Consider the following 20449-nt stretch of genomic DNA (forward strand, 5'->3'; position numbering starts at 1 on the left):
CGTTACATCAGTGTTCACAACTGATCAGTGAAGTGGAAGTATTTCTCAAGCCCCAGAGTCAAACATCGTACAGACTTTTGGTACCTGTTCATTTTAATTTGAGGTTTTATGTGTACTTTAGGAAACCGCCCTTACATTTTCTTATCTGCTCGGGTACATCCTGGAGAAACTAATGCAAGTTGGGTAATGAAAGGAACACTGGAGTATCTCATGAGTAATAACCCTACTGCTCAGAGCTTACGAGAATCCTATATTTTTAAAATTGTCCCTATGCTAAATCCAGATGGTGTCATCAATGGAAAGTAAGTTAAGCAAGAATTATAGAAATATTATGGATTTTTTGTGGCTGTTCTGTATACACTTGTTGAAATAGTAGCATCCAGGTTTTTCTAGAACAAAAAGAAATTTTGTGGGCAATTAATCTAAGATAAAATTTGTGATGAAAATGCAATTTGTATACTAGTAGTGGTATGACATTTTGAGAAATTCTGTGTCTAATTGTGAGAATATGATTTCATAAAATGTATGTCTAGCTTGAATTGCTTTAGAAAAATCACAGTGTTAGCATATGAGAAAGATTTTTAACATGTCCCCTTATAGTCCTTTCTTTTTTTTAAGTTTGTCAGTGGCATGATCTTAGGTTGTTCCAAGATTTAGAATCTTCTGGGATCTGTTTCCACTGACATGGAATATTGGTTCCATCTGCTGACCCCTCCGTGGTATGAGGAGGAATTCTTTAGAGTGGAGACACTGGAAGGTTTCTTTTTAAGTGGAGGTGGCTTATAGTTAGTATGGTTTATTTATTATGTCAATTAGACCAAGATCTCTTTAGTGCTTCTGAAAGGTAGGATTTAGTCTAGCGATCATGGACATCTCCAAAGTCAAGGATACCATGTTTTATTTATTCAAAGGTACATGAATATTTCTCATATTTTATGAAATTTTTGAATTAAAAATAGAATGATTTCTTTTTAGGTACTATGTTATGATTATGGAACTAAAATGAGATTTTATGTCTAGTTTTAAATCAGAGATTTATTGACCAGTTAGAATTCTGTTTATATTTCTCTTATCACTGTCTGATTGCTTAAATTTTTGCTCAGTGGCTTTACTACTTAATGCCTACGATTAAATGAAATGTATTTGAATTTTTAGAGGAGTGTATACTCTATATACTTTCTTGGAAGGAGGGCCCAGACAGCATTTATAATAATAACTAATAACCGAAATACAGAATATTAGCATAAGAAATGATTGTTATGTTGTCAGAATGGAAAATATGACCATGAATAAATTTTATGGAGTATAGAAAAAAAAACCCAGAATGGAGAATTTTTTTCTATAGCTTGAAAAATTTGACCTATAAAACTAAAAGCTTACCACAGTTAAATGCATGTAATACAAGATCTTGCACATAGCAAATGCTTAATAAATGTTTACTTAGTGATATTATAGTATCCATTCTGGTGAGCCCACCATTTATACTTGACATACTTAGTGGAATAGAATCATAAAATTAAATCAAATTTATGGAAGAGCTTATTGATGACAGTGTTTGTCTATTGTTACGTTTACATATGTGTAGTCACCGGTGTTCTTTAAGTGGAGAGGATTTGAATAGACAGTGGCAAAGTCCAAATCCAGATTTGCATCCAACGATTTACCACGCCAAGGGTCTGCTGCAGTACTTGGCTGCTGTGAAGCGTTTACCGCTGGTAAGTGGCACTGTTTGTCTGTGTAGTCAAAGAAGTGGTTTTGTTGATTAATTACTTAATATTTTGTACATTATTTTCTAGTTATAAAAGCTGTGTGTTAATTTCAAAAGCAATTTCTTTAAAATATCTTTTGTTATCAGTCACTCTTGTATTAATTACGGTGTAAAATTCATATGATGTTATCCGTATTCTTATTTCGTCAGGTTTAATTTTTATAATTCTCATGAGCCTTTTACTTTGCTTTTTCATTTATGAATATTGGCAACTCCTGGTTGTAAGTCTCAGGTATTTAACGTCACTGTCTGATTGAGGTAAAAGTATGTATCTTTCAGATTCTCAAACTAGTAGATGCTTATTTCTGAGCTCTTTAGCCTGTTCTCAAGCAGATCTCGAGTGTGCCTGTGGGAAAGATGGTATAGACATGGTAGGAGACTCTCCTGCACTATATATTCATGTATTGCTTCTGTTTTTGGCAGCTTTTGTTTAGAGTGTGTCCATTATATTAGTGTTTAAATGAGGTAATCTTCCTTTGGGGAAGATAGGACACTGTGCAGAGGGGCAAAATTGGCATGCAAGCCTGTCCTTCATTTTTCATTTTTAAAATGATGATCTTAAAAATTAATTTGAAACCATACCCCCTTAAAAAAGTATTTTTCATAGGAGCATTTTTATGTTCTTTTAAATTAGGTAAATATTTTAACAACCCTTGGGGCAGTGATGAGTGCAGCTGTAGATTTGACCTATAATTGAATTTATTATTTTTAAAATGATAAACAGTAGATACAAAAGAAAGAGCGGAACTCGTGACTTGATGCAGGACCTGCAAAGGATTTAGCCACTCTAGAATTATTCGTAGATCCTTTCCAAAACTAGATATGTATTATTACTTTTATTGATTCTACTTGTTAAATGGTGGCTCAGTCACAGTAAAGGGACCAGGGAACGCGGACCTGTTTATTGGTTTGATACTAACCAGCTTTACTTGGCAATATATGAATTTCAATGGTCTTAATTTTTAAAATACATTATGTTTTCAAGGTTTATTGTGATTATCATGGCCACTCCCGAAAGAAGAATGTGTTTATGTATGGATGCAGCATCAAAGAGACAGTGTGGCACACCAGTGACAATGCAGCTTCGTGTGATGTTGTGGAAGATGTGGGATACAGGGTAATTATTACAGCTAAGGAGGGAATTTTGAATTTCGAACGTGCATAAAACTACAGAAAATAACTTAACTTAATATGACTGCTCAGATCCAGTAACTTGTTCCATTTGGTTATTTTGTTTTCGATTTTGCATTTTAAATGTTTCTTCTAAAATTTCTTAGGATGTATACCCCGGAGTGGAATTACTGGATCATATAGTAGTTCTTTTTTAGTTTTTTTTTGAGAAACTTCCATGCTGTTTCCCACAGTGTCTGCAGCAATTCACATTCCCACCAACAGTGTGGGAAGGTTCCCTATTCTCCACATCCTCGATAACATTTGTTATTTGTGTTCTTTTTGAGGACAGCCATTCTGATATATATGAGATGATATCTCACTGTGGTTTTGAGCTGCAATTCCCTGATGATTAGCAATGTTGAGCACATTTTCACATATATCTTCTTTGGAAAAATGTCTACTCGTGTCCTTTGCCCATTTTTTAATTGGGTTGTTTTTTGTTTGTTTGTTTATTGAATTGTATGAGCTGTTTGTATAACATTTATACATCCTTGTAATATTAAGGATATTAAATCCCTTTTGGTCATACCATTTGTGAATATTTTCTCCCATTCTGAAGGTTGTCTTCATTTTGTCAGTGGTTTCCTTTGCTGTGCAAAAGCTTTTAAGTTTAATTAGATCCTATTTATTTATTTTTGCTTTGGTTTCCTTTGCCTGAAGCGGCAGATTCAAAAAAATTTGCTACAACTTACATCACAGAGTGTTCTGCCTATATTTTCTTCTGTGAGTTTTATGGTTTCCAGTTTTAGATTTTGGTCTGTAATCCATTTTGAGTTTGCTTTTGTATATGGTGTAAGGAAATGTTCTGATTTCATTCTTTTGCATGTAGCTGTCCAGTTCTCTTAGCACCACTTGTTGAAGAGACTATCTTTTTCCCATTGTACGTTTTGCCTCCTCTGTTGTGGCTTAATTGACTGTATGTTAGCAGCTTTATTCCTGGGCTCTTTGTTCTGTTCCATTGATCCTGAAACGTATCTGTTTTTGTGCCAGTGCCATACTGTTTTGATTACGGTGGCCTTGCAGTATAGTCTGAAGTCAGGAAGTGTAATACCTCCCGATTTTTTATTTTCCTCAGGATTGCTTTGGCTACTTGGGGGCCTTTTGTGGTACCATATAAATTTTAGGATTACTTGTTGTGCTTCTGTGAAAAATGTCCTGGGTATTTTGATAGAGATTGCATTAAATCTGTAGATTGATTTGGGTAGTATGGACATTTTAACAATATTAATTTTTCCAATTCATGACTGCAGATATTTTCCTGTTTTCTTTGTATCATCTTCAGTTTCCTTCATTAGAGTAATTTAATTGTCAGAGTATAGATCTTTCAGTTTATTCCTAGATATTTTATTCTTTTTGATGTGATTATAAATGGGATTAGTTTCAGATTCCCGAATTAATGATAGTTCATTATTAATGTACAGAAAAGCAACAGATTTCTGTATTTTAATCCTGTTAGAAAAATCCCAAGAAACAACCTAACCTACCATCTAAAGGAATTAGAAAAAGAACAACCAAAGCTCAAAGTTAGCCAAAGGAAGGAAATAATAAAGATGAGAGTGGAAACAAAATTGAAACTACCCCTCTTGCGAAAAAAAAAAAAAAAAGACCAATGAAAGCAGGAGCTGGGTTTTTTTTTTTAAGAGATAAACAAAATTGAGCCTTTATCCAGGCTCATTAATGAGAGAGAGGTAGAAAAATAAACAAAATAAATGAAAGAGGAGAAATTACAACCAATATCACAGAGATACAAAAAAAATCATTAGAGAATACTATGAACACTATGGCAACAAATTGGACAACCTGAAAGAAATGGATAAATTCCTAGAAACATACAATCTTCCAAAACTTAATCAGGAAGAAACAGATTATCTGAAGAGACCAATCACTAGTAGGGAAATTGAATCAGTAATCAAAAATCTACTAGCAAACAAAAGTCTGGGACCTGATGGCTTCACAAGGGAATTCTGTCTAACATATAAAGAAGAGTTAATACCTATCCGTCTTCAACTATTAAAAAAAAAAAATGAAGAGGAAGAAACACTCCAAATTCATTCTATGAGGACAACATTAATTACCCTGATACCAAAACCAGACGGACACTGCCAAAAAACAGATTACAGGCCAATATCTCTGGTGAATATAGATGCAAAAATCCTCAACTAAATATTAACAAACTGAATCCATCAATATATAAAAAGGACCATACACCATGACACCACGTTAACAAAAGGAAATCAATCGTTGTAATCCACTGCGCTAAAAAAGGAAGGATAAAAATCACATTGTCATCTCAGTAGATGCAGGAAAACCATTTGAAAAAATTCAACATCCATTCATGATAAAAACTCTCATCAAAGTTGGTATTTTGAGGGAAAGTATCTCAATTTAATAAAGGGCGTTTATGACATACCCACAGCAAATTTCATACTCAGTGGTGCTTTTCAGGTTTACATTTTTAATCTATTTGGAATTTATTTTTATATGAAACGTGGGGATCTCATTCTGGTTTCCCCACGTATAACCAGTTTCTCAGCACCATTTATTAAACAGTGCCTCCTTCCTCTGCAGATTTTATCAAGCTGTTACATACCTTGTTTCCACATGTATGGGTGTGTCTTGGGGTTTGCCTAGGACTGAAAAGAGATGCTTTGTATCCTGTGTGCTTTTCATTCTGCACAGTGTCTCTTCTACTATATTTATGCCTAAACGAGCAGCCAGTTATTTTCCCAAGAAAATTTCAGTAACATATCACTGCCCTTAGCAGAATGTCAAAGCACATTTTCTTTTTGGTGTCCTCTTTCTTCTCTCCCTTTCCCAAATAAATAAAATGATTAGAGTTATATGACAACTGGAAACGCTCCAGAGCTATAAATTGGTAAGTAAAAGTCATCTTCCCTCTATTAAACACCAATTAATCACTTTTATCATGTGTATTGTGAAGCCTGCCTTAGAAGCACGTTCATCCGTAGATGGATGGACACATTGTGTATAAAGTTTTTGTTGCTTTTATTTTATATTTTTTAACGCTCAACAACTTTTTTTTCACATAATGTTTGTTGGCCATCTTTTTGGGTCCTCATATATGGATCTGCCTCCATCTTTTTGAGAATTAAACAAGATTTCCATTTTGTACTTTGGTTTTTATTTTATGGACGTACCAAAATTGATTTATTCAGTGTCCCTGGTTGGTGGTCACTTGATTAGTATTGCCAAATCTTTCATAAAGATTGTGCAAATGAATAGTCCTCAGTGAATGATGGTGCTTTTTCTCTAAACATCTTAAATATCGTCTTAGCCAGATGAAAAAAAATTTCTGCTGGTTTCAGTTTGCGTATTTATGGTTATAAATATATAGGGTCAAGTGTCTTTTCATTTGGTCAATTATGATCTCTCTTTTTAAAAATAGCCCTTGCTCATATTTTTTGCTTATTTTTGTACAGGTCATCTATTTATAATTGTTTTTAAAATGAGAAGTCTTTATGTGTATTACAAGTATATTGAAGTTTTTTTTTGTTTATGTGATTTGAAACTTTTATCATATTTGTTGATTTTTAAAAAAAAAGTCTCCTGAGCTTTGAGGCTTAAAAAGACTTCTCACCCCAAGATTTTAAAAGTATAGTTCCATATTTACTGCTTTTAGTTTCATTTAAAATTTTTACTTACTAATTTTAAGTTGAAATTCTCAGTCTAATTTTAATTTGATTTAATTTAATGGAGAGTGACTTCAGCTGGTTTTTCTCAGTGACTGGCCAGTTGTGTCAGCATTTCATGAATGATCAATCTTCTTTACTACTAATAATGCTAATTTTAACAAATACCTTTGGTTCTAATTCTGAACTTTCTTTCCAAAGATATATCTATTCCTACACCAGTATCACCGTTTAATTTACTCAGATGTATCATTTAGGTTAATGTCTGTTGATCTGTTTCTCGTCATAGCCTTTTCTTTCAGAATTCTTTAGGGTGTACGCCTATATTTCATTTTCAGGTGAACTTGGGAATAATTTTAAGTTGCAAAAATGTAGTGAGCATTTAGATTCTGATTGTCTTAGCTTTGTTGATTGATTTAGGGGTGACTGACGTTTACAGTGTTAAATCTCTTAGTCAAGTCATCTTTCATGACTAAAGTTTCTTCATTTTCAAAAAAATGTTTTTCTTCGTATTTTTAAACATGGCTTTCTTATGTGGTTTTATTCCACTTACTGGTTGCTACTATGAACATTATCCCTTCTTTCATTCTACTTTCTGATGACTATTTGTCTAGGAAAGCAGAAAATTCTAAATTAGTAAGAGAATTATTTTGATATTTTGAATAGAGGGGATGTAGCAAGATCCCCTTGACTCTGCTCCAATGACTATACTTCCATTAAAATTTTCAAAATTTAAAAATTAAAGACATTTTAGATGCCCCAAAAAGGAATCTCTTGAAATATCTTGCTTTCTCATTTCTGTCTTTGCAGGCTTTGCCTAAGATTCTGAGCCATATTGCCCCAGCATTTTGCATGAGCAGCTGCAGCTTCGTTGTGGAAAAATCTAAAGAATCTACAGCCCGTGTTGTCGTTTGGAGAGAGATAGGGGTACAGAGGAGCTACACCATGGAGAGTACTCTGTGTGGCTGTGACCAGGGAAAATACAAGGTAAAACGACTCAGGACTTCTGGCCATAAAAAATACTGCCTGACTTTCCTTTCACGTATACCCCAGGAGTTTCCAAGTATATATTAAATGAGATGTTTGTTATACTGAGTTGTATGTAATTTGCAATAATGGAATTGAATCATATGCAATCTTAAGAACAGTTTGTCTTTTTTTTTTACTTCTCTGAACTAAATAGCTTGCTTTGGGGTCCTTGTGAAGTCTTGGTTGAGTCTTTTTACATTCATTGTTTTTCAGAAAGCACACTGTAGTACACTTGAAATAACGATTAGTAATTTATAATGAGCTGTGCAAGTAGAACATTATTAATAACATGTTTGTCATTTTAATTGAATGGATGTAAGGATATTGTTATGCATTTAGAAATAAGTACATAACACTTATTTATTTTATTTTATTTTTTAAACTTTTTTTATTGAACATTACACTTATTTATGAAGGTTTTTATATTTAGATTTTGTGTGTGTGTGACGTTTAAATGCATATCCCTTCACTAATTTTTTTTTCTTTGCTAAGACCCCTCATCTGTGGTGCCACAGGCTTTTATTAGGAACAACCAGAGTTCAAACTTAATTTTTGAAATTAAAGACTAATGAAATGTTAGGTGACTTTGAATTTTTTAATTTTAAGGATTGAGAATTTAATTGACAGTGAATTGGGCCAGCTGCAGATTTGAATATTAATTTTTCTTGCCATGCCACAGAGAGATTTTTGGGTGTCATGCTAATTATTCCACTCATTCTGTTTTATTTTGTTCTGGTTTTTGATAGGGGCAAGAGGAAACTGAATCTCAGTGATTTTCATATACCTCGTGTAAAGATAGTTATAGCTTTATGTTTGGAAAGAGTTAAAAATCTCCCAATTGGTTAGTATTAAAAATGTAGCATATTATAATTGATGCCAAAATGTTCAAGTGGAGAGCCTAAATGATGGCTTTTCCAGTCTGTAACAAACTTGAAGAAAATTGTATGGATTTTTCAACCGACATTCAAACTTTTGGGGCCTGGATGGGTTGAACTTAATGAGATTCTAGTACTTTCTATAGAGTGACTCTTCCCCAAATTTTAGGTTGACCCCAGTATACTGTTCTTCCAAAATGTGCTGTCTTTTGAATTCTCTCCAAATATTTTGAAACAGTGCCTCCTCGTCTACCAAAGGCAGGATAGTGGTGAGAGTAGCATGAGTCCTCCAGCCCAAGCCTCGTCTCCCCGCCACTGCTTTGGTGGACTGTGCGTGTGTGTCATGGGAAGCAGCTGGAGGATCACTTTCGTAAAGGACCATAGGTAGTTCCTAGGAAAACAGACTTGGGCAGTCAGGCTGGAGAAGGCAACTGAAAACATCGGTGTCTATGGAGCTGCCTGTGGGGGTGGGGAGAGAAGTCAGGGAGGCTGAGACCCGCATGCCCCTTGAAGCCATTGGTGGTGCAGTGACAGCAGCGCTTTCTTGTTATATTTGGATTCCACTGATAGACTTTCACTGGAGTTTTTTAAAGGGCCCTATTTCTGTTTTGATAAATTTATTTGGTCATTGGAAAAACCCATTTAAAAAAAATAGCTGAGATACATTTTGAAGCATAAAAAATGTTAGACCGGTTTTCTAAAAAGTAAATCTATAAACTTTTAAAAATAAAATGGATACTTAATAGTCATTTCACTTTTATATGATTTACATTGCTATATGATATATATTTTATATGATTTTCATTGATAAAGTAACAGATATAAAACTTATGGGGAGAAGTCTCTTACTAATAGTAATAAGCTAAATTTTTTATATATAAAAATCAATACTTTGATCATAACATATACTTTTTGCAAGTCTTTTTTTATTAATAAACTTTTTAAAAGCAGCAAAGTTGAGTAGAAAGTACAGAATTCCCATATGCCCCCATCTATCCCACACACATAATGTATACTTTTGAAACTTGTTAATGTTAACTAATAAGTATGTGAGTCTAATAATATTATAAGAAACAAGTCTCTTCACTCTCAAGAATGTTCTTATATTGCTGAATTTTAGGCTGTCAGTGTTCTTTACTTTTATCTTTGATTAACTAATTCAGAAACAGACATAGCCTTCCTAAACCTTTGAAGAAGGCAAATGCGTTTTCTAACAAAGTCAGTTGAGTAACATTCCCAGGAATATTTGGAGACAGCCAAACTGTTTAAACGTTCAGTTGATCATTATTATAAGGGCATGTGCTACGTGTAGAGTAACTCACAGTTTTTATAGTTTATTTCTTCAGTTACCATGTGCTTTTGGTCTGGTCACCGAAAGCTGTCTTCCAGCACCTGTGCTCTGAATGATACCTGCTCCCAGCTATACCCGCAGCTTTTGTTGGTTTAAAGATTTCATGCATTTTGGAGATTCATTTTTATCTGAAAATTAAATGATAAGCAATGTCTTGATTTACAATCCATCTTTATCCCTTTTATGTGGTTTTGTTTAACTTTTGGTAGATCTTAAGTTGTTTATTGGGAAACCGTTCGTTAAAAAGGGGTATAGGGATTGTGGTAAAATTTTGTTTTTGCTTTAGCAGACAGTGTGAAATGAGCATCCTTAACTGACATGGAACATGAGAACTTATCTCACTGCTGTCTTGTTGGCTTAGATTTGTTTGAGTCTTTCTTTGACATAGTTACTTTTTGTTTGTTTTTTACTTACTCATTTCTTTTTATTATGCAGGAAAAGTATTTATAAAGTAATGTTTGAGTATGCAAATTGGAGCCTTGATTGTAACATTATAATATTTCACCATCGGCATCCAAAGTAGTGGATTACGAGAAGTACTAGCAAGATCTTGTGAAAATATAATTTCACACATGAATGCCAAGAATAACTTAACCACAAATGTTTATCTATTTTTTTCCTCCCTAATGTGTTGGTGAAAATAGTTTGCATGCAGTAAATGAGAGCTGACATTTCATAAATGGTTTTTTAAGAAAGTGACCCAAAATAATCTTATGTTAAGACAATGTGTTTGTGGAGTCCTAGGTTCATACAAAGTACCAACCTTTTATTTTATTAATATAGTTATAAATTCCTTTTATGTAGTTTTAATGAGATACAACCAGAGGAGAGCAAACGTCCCAGTTACATGTTATATTGCTTTATTCCTAGGGTTTACAGATCGGTACTCGAGAATTGGAAGAGATGGGAGCAAAATTTTGTGTTGGTCTATTGCGTTTGAAAAGACTGACATCCCCATTGGAATATAATCTGCCTTCCAGCCTGCTCGACTTTGAAAATGACTTGATGGAATCGAGCTGCAAAATAACTAGGTAAGACACACTTGTTTTATTCTTCTGTTACACGGCAGTATAATGTTAGACTTTATTAAATTAGCTAAATGGAGGAAAGGCACAGAAATTTTGACAGCCAAGAGCATTTTAGAATTAATATAATCAAACTTGCACATCTAGTGTTTGTTCCAAAATGTGATAATATTCTTGATTCTTTTAATGATGGTATTTGGATGAAATTTTAATGAAATATCCTTATATTTGGAATACTGTTTTAGTGATCTTAATGGTTTACTTTTAACCCAAAATTAAGCAATGTGGAAAACAGTTTCTCATATCAGATAATATGTAAATTAAGAGGATGCGGAGATAGGATTCATACTTCAAAAGAAATCTTGTTGATAACCTCGACACAGCAGATGGCTTTCCAATAACCTTCTGGTTACATCTACTAGAAACAGCTAATTTAGTGTCCCTTTGAAAATTTAACTACATCTGCCAAGTGTTCTTCTAAATAGGTGAAGTTTTGCTCCTAAAATTCAGTGTATCTAAAATTTGATCTGTTAGAGGCTCAGAGATAATTCAGTATCATAATTCTTAATTATCATACCAGAGTTTAGCTTTTTATAGTTTGATACATATGGGTAAGAAAAGTTCCGTTTTTTAGAACGCTCATGATTTTTGTCGTTAGACAGTGACATCAGGTTTGTTATTTCGTTGCCAAGCTCTGGTATATGTATATATATATGTATCATATATGTATATACATGTATATTTAGCAGTTTAAGTATAGTAAAACGTCAGTTGGAACTCTGTTGTTTATAGCGATAATTGGGACAGTGATCACTTGAATTCTCTACACTTCAAAGCACTTGCTAAATGATGGAACCAGATATGATTGTCGGTTGTTCTCAGTGATGTTTAGAAGCCTCCTTTAGAGTTATTTCATGCATTGTTCTCCCCCCTCCCCCGCTTTATTGAGGTAAAATTCACAAATAAAATTGTAAGATATTTAAAGTATACAGCGTTATCAGAGTAATGCTGGCCTTGTAAAGTGAATTTGGAATCGTTCCCTCTTCTTCTAATTTGGGAAAAGTTTGAAAATAATTGATATTATTTCTCCTTTAAATGTTTGGTCGAGTTCCCCACTGAAGCTGTCTGGCCCTGAGGTTGTCTTTGTTGGGAGCTTTTTGATTATTGACTCAGTCTCCTTACTGGTACTTGTTCTGTTCAGATTTTCTGTGTATTTCTTTGTGATTCAGTCTTGGTAGGCTGTATGTTTCTGGGAATTTTTTCCATTTCTTATAGGTTTTCTGATGTGTTGGTATATATTTGTTCATAGTAGTCTCTTAATGATCCTTTGTTTTTTTGTGTGAGATCTGTTGTAACGTCTCCTCTTTCATTATAATTTAATTTTTTTGAGTCCTCTCCTTTTCTTGGAGAATCTAGTTAACAGTTTATCTATTTTATCTTTTCAGAAAATTAGCTCTTAATTTCATTCTCTTTCCTCTTGTCTTTTAGTCTCTGTTCCATCTGTGTCTGCTCTAATTTTTGTTGTTTTCTCCCTTCTGCTAACTCTGGGCTTAGTTCTCATTTTTCTGGTTCCCTGAGGTGTAAAAGTAGGTTGTAAATTCGAGATCTTTCCTTTTGCTTAACATGGGCATTTATTGCTACAAACTTCCCTCTTACAACTGCTTTTCCTGCATCTTATCAGCTTTGGTATGTTGTGTTTCCATTTTCACTTCTCTCAAGGTATTTTTTTAAATTTCTCTTTGACTCATTGGTTGTTCAGGAACATGTTGTGTGATGTCCATGTATTTGTGAATTTTCCAGTTTCTTTTTCTGAACAGTTTCTAGTTTTATGTCATTGTGGTTGGCCTTGATATGATTTGATTCTTCTTAACTTTATTAAGACTTGTTTATGGCCTAAGATATGATTTATCCTGGAATGTTCCGTGTGTGCTTGAGAAGAATATGTATTCTTTTGCTGTTGGATGTCTGGTCTGTGTGTTTAATTCCAGTTGTTTTTCAGACTGATTTTCTGTCTTGGATGATCTATCCAAATTGAAAGTGGGTATTTGAAGTCCCTTGCTGTTGTTGTATAGCTGTCTGTTCCCTCCTTCAGATCTGTTAATATTGGCCTTGTGTATTTAGGTTCTTCTATGTTGGGTGCATAAATATTCACAATTGTTATATCCTCCTGATGAATTGATCCTTTTATTATTATATAATGGCCTTATCTCCTCTTGTTACCATCTTTGGCTTAAAGTCTGGCTTTTTGTTTTTTTTCCCCCTCCTTGTATAAGTATAGCTACCCCTACTTTCTTTTCGTTTTCATTAGCATCAAATATATTTTTTCATTACTTCACTTTCAGTCTGAGAAATGAGTTGTCTCTTGTAGGCAACATATGTTGGGTCTTGTTTTTTTATGCATTCAGCCACACTGTTTTTTGATTGGAGAATTTAGTCCATTTGCATTAAAAGTAATTATTGAGAAGTGTGGACCTACTATTGCCAATTTAGTTGTTTTCTGGTTGTTTTGTAATTCCTTTGTGCCTGTCTTCCTCTCTTGCTCTCTTTCTTTGTGACTTGATGGTTTTCTGTAGTGGTGGCTTTGATTTCTTTATCTTTGGTGTATCTATTGTAGGTTTTGGCATTGCATTGAGGCCTACACAAAACATCTTAAATTTAAAATTTCTATTTTAAGCTGATAATTACTTAACTTTAAATCCATACCAAAGCTTCCCCCTCCTTCACATTTTATGTTTAATGTCACGGTTTGCATCTTTTTGGTTTGTATATCCATTAACAAATTGTTATAGCTGTAACTATTTTTAATACTTGAGTCTTCTAACCTGCATGCTAGGTTTGTGGTTTACCCATCACCACTGCAACATTAGAACATTCTGAATTGAACTGTATGTTTACCTTCACTGGTGAGTTTCATGCTTTCATATATGTTCCCGTTACTAGTTAGTAGCCTTTTGTTTCAGCTTGAAGAACTCCCTGATGAACTCCTTCATCGTTTATCTAGAAAACTTTTATCTCGCCTTCAGTTCTGAAGGATAGCTTTGCCGGGTAGACTATTCTTGGTTGGCAGTTTTTTTTCTTTCAGCACTTTGCATACATCATCTTACTCCCTTGTAGCCTGCAAGGTGGCTGCTGAAAATGTTACAGTCTTATCTGGGTTCCTGTGTATGTAACGGGTTTTCTTTTCTCTTGCTACTTTAAAGATTCTCCTTGTCTTTAGCTTTTGACAATTTAATTACAGTGTGTTTTGATGTGGGTGTTTTGGGATTTATCTTTTTTAGTACTCCCTAGACTTCCTAGATCTGATTGTCAGATGTCTATTTCTTTTCCTCGGTTAGGGAAGTTTTCAGCCATCAATTCCTGAGTAAACTTTCTGCCCCCTTTTCTCTCTTTTCCTTCTGGGAACTACAATGTATATCTTAAGCTATTTTCACTCTTTTTCATTATTTCTTTTTGCTGCTCTGTTTGGGTGACTTCTATGGCCCTTACCAAGTTTGCTGATCCTTTCTTCCACTTGGTCTAGTTGGCTGTTGGACCCTTGAATTGAGTTTTTCAGTTCAGTTATTATATTCTTCAGCTCTGTGAATTCTGTTTGGGAATTTTTTGTATTTTCCATCTTTTTGTTGGAATTTCACTTTGTTCATGCATTGTTCTCCTAACTCTGGTGTGCATCTTTATGACCGTTATTTTGAACTCTGTATCAGGTAAATCACTTTCATTCCCCTACCTCTTCTCAAACCTGTTCATCCATATCTACCCACCCCCCACCCATTTGCTTATGTCAGATAAGCCTATTCTTGGCATCTCCTTTTCTCTCCCTTACCCTTAATCCAGTCTGCCACCCAGGACTTTTGATTCCACCCCCAAAATATTTCTGAGATCTTTGTATTTCTCTTCACCACCTCTGTCATTACAGTGGTCCAGGCTGCCATCATCTCTTGCCTCCTCTGCTCCAAAAGCCTTCTGACTGGTTAGAAGACTTTACTTTTAAGTTTGACTTTCTCACTGCATCTTCTGTGTCTTTCACTCTCATGAATAAGTTCTGTCCTTTTGTCTCTGTGCTTTTTTTCTGGATGTTTTTTCTAATCAACCTTTAATTCACCCGTGTTCTCTTCAGTGGGGTGTAAGTGTGAAATTTATCTTTTCAGTTCTTAATTGTAGTTAATTAAGAGGGGATGGGGGGAAAAACTCTAAAAAAAATTCTTGGGAGGGTGGTTTTTAAAAATCGAGAAATATTGCGCAAGGGCATACGTCCAGTAGCCAGCATTGTGGGAGCCCAGTAGGACTTACTTTGAGCCCACTTTCCCTTACTCTCCTCTCCTACACCCCATTTCTGCCTTTTGGCCTTAAGCGAATCGCCTCTCTGGTAAGTCTTTGGAAAGTCAGCTTTCCATCTCTTTGAACTAGGGGATGGCCCAAGCAAGGGAATCTAAAGGTCTAATTGCTCTTTATAAAACCTTTTAACCAATTCTGTTTTCAGTTCCCCCGATAACATTATCTTCAGTTCCTGAACTTTTCTAGGGAATACAAACTAGCATTTTCTTCTTGGCTTCCCCACCTGTGGATACTTAGCAAAGTAGAACAAGTTAGAACTCAAGCCCATTAATTTCACCCATCTTCCAACACTTTGTTGATGTCTCTTCTTTGCTATTATTTCCTCTCCGCTTTTCTTTTTTTAATGGGTTTATCCTTTAATAAAAGTTTTTTTTTTCTGTTGCCTTAGTGGCTTTTGAGATCTACTGTGTTTACCGTAAGTTATAGAACTTCCTTTCCAGTGATGCCTGTGGTTGAAAATAATTATGTTTTATATTCTTAGGGCATTCGTTGGAAATTACCACACATAAATCATTTTAATTTTGCCCAGTTGTATTTGTTGCATAATAAAAATTCCATTTCGTACAACACTATGTCTGCATTTTGTCTTTCCTAGGGGGTGTGTTTCTTTTAGGTCAAAGCTGGGAACGTGGCTAGAACTCATTTAAAAACTTAGAGCTTGTTGGGCTGTGCCCTATAGTCTGCAAGCCTTGTGATTTGCCAGAGTCAGGAAGGAAGAAAGGGCCTAGAGACAGCGACACAGACTCCAGTGGTTTATTTGATAGGGAATCGTGTCCGATGCGAGGTCCTGGAGAGTAGATGGCAGGCAGGACATGGCAGCAGTCTTTGCTAGAGTGGGGGTGGGTGTTTCCAGTTAGGGGAGGAGTTGCCATCAGGTCGGCTCAATGATTACCAGGGATAACCAGCAGAGGGGCGTCCCTTGTTGCCCCTTTGATAAACTAGCAGGTGGCACCATTCTGACCTAAAAGAACAGTCACCAGCTGGGGCTGGGGCTGGGGGGCCGCGGTGGGAAGCCAGTTGCTGATTAAGCTGAGTGATTAAGAGGGAAGGTCAGTCATGTGAGCAGGATGTGGGTGAGGCAGGGTCTTGACCAAGCAGAGCATGTAGGGAGAGCAAGAGAGCGGCCTGACCACACAGCCACGTAGTGTATTCGAACTTAGCATAAGTCTATTCTACCTGTTACCTGAACTATTTAATAGTCTTTTCAGGGACCCTCATTTGAGAACTGATGAAACATTTAACAGTACTTCTCATTAGGATATTGTGAGGTGATTAAATTTCAGGATATTAGGCATGTGGTTTTAAGTGTGTTTTGAACATTATGGGAGAGTCAAGTTGAAAAATACTAAACTCTATGCAGTGTTTTATTGTAATAAAAATATACCTGTGTTTAAATAAAGCCTACTAGCTTATAATCAAACAGCATTGGGACCTGTTTTTATAAGTTGAGATGAAATTCACACAGCATAAAATTAACCATTTTAAAGTGAACAGTTTAATGACATTTAGTGTGTCACAGAGTCGTGCAGCCATCAGTCACCTCTGTCTAGTGCCAGCACTTTTGTTTTAATCACCCCCAAGGGAGACTGTCACACCCATTAAGCAGCATTTCCAGCCCTTGGAACCACTGATTTGCTCTCTGCCTTTGTGGTTTCACCTATTCCAGATGTTTCAATAAGTGGGTCATATAGTGTGTGACCTTTTAGGTCTGGCGTCCTTCACTTAGCTTCAGTTTTGAGATCCATCCCTGTTGTAACATGTTTCAGTATTTAATTCCCTTTTGTGCACACAGCATGGACATTACAAAAGTTGATGAGAAAGTTTTCCTAATGCGTCTAATAAAATAAATAAGCTGAAGAAAGCCTTTAAAACTTGCTTAGCATTAGTTCTACTTTGTGTTAATTCTTCTTTGAAAATTCAATCTGATGTGTTTTGATAAGTGTAGAGTACATTTCTACTAAGATATAGGGAATGAATACAGGTCTGTGGACCAGTTAGCATCATAATGTTCCTTGGTTGAAGGCTCTGTCCCTGACCCTAGAGTTCTAAGAGAAGGTACCTGGAAGTTATTGGTAAAGGAGTACAGAAAGATTGATTGCTACAGACTCTTTACATAGAATGAAATATTAACCTCCCTGCATTCTTTGTGTGAAGCTAGTGTTTATTTATAAACATATAAGAACGTTTTCTTCTGAGAAAATTAAATTGATGCTGTTAAAGAAAAAATTATTCATGACACTTGTTGAAGAACCCAGAAGGCAGACTTTCCTCAGGAGGACGGCCGCAGTGGGGCTCTGCGATAGGGGAGAGGTGGGCTCAACGCTGAATACTGTAAGGAAAAGTGAGGATGTACAGCCGAGGAGTAGAATCGGGGATTGGTGGTTGGAAAATGGCTAAGAGGAAGCAGCTAGGGTAAGGGAGATTCTGGCTAAGTTGACTTGACAGAATTTTTGCTGAAAGCACACCAGGGTGATCAGGTGCTCAGAGTGGGGGATTCGCTGACTAAGCAGGATTCTTGCTAAACCTGGGGTAAGCAGGCAGAGCCACTGAACCATGTACAGAGCCCCAGGTCAGCTCCTAGTCGGAAAGAGGACTCAGAGGACCCTGACTCACGTTTGGTCAAGGAGAGGGTCTCTGTCAATATGGAGCATTTGTGGTCAGTTGTCAACAGCAATATCTAATACCTAGCTATGTGGTCAAGTTTACTGGAACAATGTGCTTTATTTTTAATGTACAGTTTACCATTTAATCAAGCTAATGTTAGAAAAGGCTCTTCCTTTTTACTGGCTGTGATGCACATGTCTGAGTCTGGTTTGCATTTCTGAGAATCGTGTGTTACTACCACTTAGAAAATTCTTACAGCTCTAATTGCTATTGAAATATTTTCTGGGCAGATAAATCATGCCATGTAATTGAATATCAAACTTCGAGTCCACTGGAAATCATAGTTGCTCATAACTAAAAATGAAGATGTGTACTTCTGTACTAAGTCTGTGAAATGCTGTTGTACCCACAGATACAGAGGAGATGGAAATTATCTAGAAAAATAAGTCTGGGACTTCTGTGAACGCCGTAGGACCCCAGGCCAGATTTGATTGTATTGAAAGCTTTGAGGCATATCTTAAGTAAAGGAAATGATCTGTATCATTGAGATCCAAATGGGTGTCAAGTCAGCAATGTTAGTCTCTAAAACCTGGCTGTACAAGAAATTTGATGACCACATATACAGAGAGAAATGTATGTGTCAAATATATAGATAAATATTATGGTAGCCTCTTGGAAGAATGAAGTGTTTTTTTCACTTAAGTGTCTATATGAGACTTCAGAATAATCATATAGTATATCAGACTAAAGAAGAACACATTTTCTTCCAAGAGGACTCATTCTGTCCTCTGGCAGGCCGTGGAGTATAGCGGATCGCCCCAATTTAGTGAGGAGCCGAGCAGACTTGAGGGGGGTTTGCAAATGTACGAGATGTGTTGAATTCTTGGTTCAGCCCTCCCGCCTTTCTAAGCTGCAGCCCTCCAGGGGTCACAGTTGAAGGCCCAGGGCTTCCCCTCAACTCAGCACCACAAGACTGCACCAGATTCCATCACTGTCTGGTTTTGCTGCTTTCTGCTCTGCTTCTCAGCCCCTCGCACCGCGTTCCGTGAGGGTCTGTCGGATGCCTCTCCAGCGCGCATCTCTCTGGTTCCCTTCTTTCAGGAAACTTGGCAGCTTTGACCTCCAGTTTTTGCCTCCAACCCTTTGAAATTGCTGAAAGCTCTGATGACTTCCCTGCCTCTTAGCCGCTGCCCTTGCCTGGCCTTGGCTTTCTCTGGACTTTGCCCCATGCGCCTTTTCTCTTGGTTGATTTTGCTTCGTATCCTTTCACTGTAATAAGTCATCGCTTTGAGTATAACTGTGTGCTGAACCCTGTAAATCTTCCTAGCAAATCAGTGAACCCGGGGTGGTCTTGGGACCCCCAGTGTGCATGCCCATTCTGAATTTCTTTTAAATTGGATTATTTTCTCAGAGGTTCTGATGTTCTACTGAAAATGATCAGAGGCAAATGGTATTTGTGTAAATCACATGTGTGTACATCAAGGCTCAGAGATAAACATATCCAGGTCTAACTACAGATTCCCCTGTACTTTCATTATATCTTGCATCTTCCAAGTGATTAAGTGAAAGTATGGAAAAGGAATGGTTTCAGTTTTTGAAGCCATTCTGCATTATTTGGGGATTTAACCATTTGACCCCCTCTCGCTACATGTAAGAAATGTTTTTAGATCATCACCAGAATAAGTTAGGAGTTAGTGACTATTTCCCAGAGGCAGGTTAGGTATATATTTTTTTCCCAACAGACTATCAGTAAGTTAGCAAGTTTCTTTCCTTTTTTTTCCCCCCAAATAGATAAATAATCTCTTTCTGATATTCTGTACACTAACCCTGTGTGTGCATGTTGTGTGTGCTTGTGTGTGCAAGTACTTCTGTGTATGCTGTGGTCACTTAAGACTGAAAAAAATTGTTACTTGTGTTTTCCATGCATAATACTGTTTACTATGTGATATTTGGTTAATGCTGTGTATCTCTTGTGAGATAGGAATCAAGTTATATAAATCAAATACTCTCCGATATTTGTGTAGACAGATTTTCTTTCACCATAGACCTAACATTTCAACCCAAGAAAGACACAATCAGCAAGTCACAAATTTCTGATAATTTGGGCATTGGAATATTTTTCTGTTTGTGCATAAGGTTCAGAAATTCTCTCCCAGGGTATGTTTAGCCTCAGAAGAGTGCAGGGTTGAGGGAGGCTCCCGAGTTACAAAGGTAAGGCGATGTTTTCAGCCCTCTTGACTTGGGGCAGCCCATCACCTGGGTTCTTCAGGAATTGAGAAAGATTGATTTACTTTTTTTTGTTAACAAGGTAGGTTTTATTAACGTCATAGCAGCATGTTATGTTTGTACAGCTGAAGAGTTTAAAATGCCTTCACCTTTCCTCTCTGACTTGAGCCAGACAACTTTGTGAGCTGGTGGGGCTGCTTTACCCTTGAGAAAAGCCAGTGCTTGCAGAGAAGTAAGTGATTTGCACAGGGTCGCGGCGCTGGTCCGTGGAGGAGTAGGGCTCCGAGCCAGGATTTCTGACTGCGGCTTTGACTCTTTCGTGCTTGTGTAGGTCACAGAGCTGGGGACCTGCAGCCGGGTGTGGCACTGGATGGGGTACATTTGAGGGAGCCGGTGAATGTTTTTGGTTTAATTTT

The 20449-nt window shown here is 36.3% G+C and overlaps 1 protein-coding gene across 2 annotated transcripts in view; it reads left to right on the top strand.

Annotated features, from left to right (window-relative positions):
• AGTPBP1 (ATP/GTP binding carboxypeptidase 1) overlaps window positions 1–20449 on the top strand; it is a 132112-nt gene that overhangs the window by 107314 nt on the left and 4349 nt on the right. For both annotated transcript variants that reach the window (XM_072959195.1, XM_031676616.2), the window contains exons 21-25: window positions 122–302; window positions 1586–1715; window positions 2754–2885; window positions 7402–7578; window positions 10717–10877. In XM_072959195.1, coding sequence (XP_072815296.1) covers window positions 122–302; window positions 1586–1715; window positions 2754–2885; window positions 7402–7578; window positions 10717–10877 — 781 coding nt within the window. The remainder of the gene's footprint in view (window positions 1–121; window positions 303–1585; window positions 1716–2753; window positions 2886–7401; window positions 7579–10716; window positions 10878–20449) is intronic.

Source organism: Vicugna pacos, chromosome 4 (genome assembly GCF_048564905.1).
Source record: "Vicugna pacos chromosome 4, VicPac4, whole genome shotgun sequence".
Lineage (NCBI taxonomy): Eukaryota > Metazoa > Chordata > Mammalia > Artiodactyla > Camelidae > Vicugna > Vicugna pacos.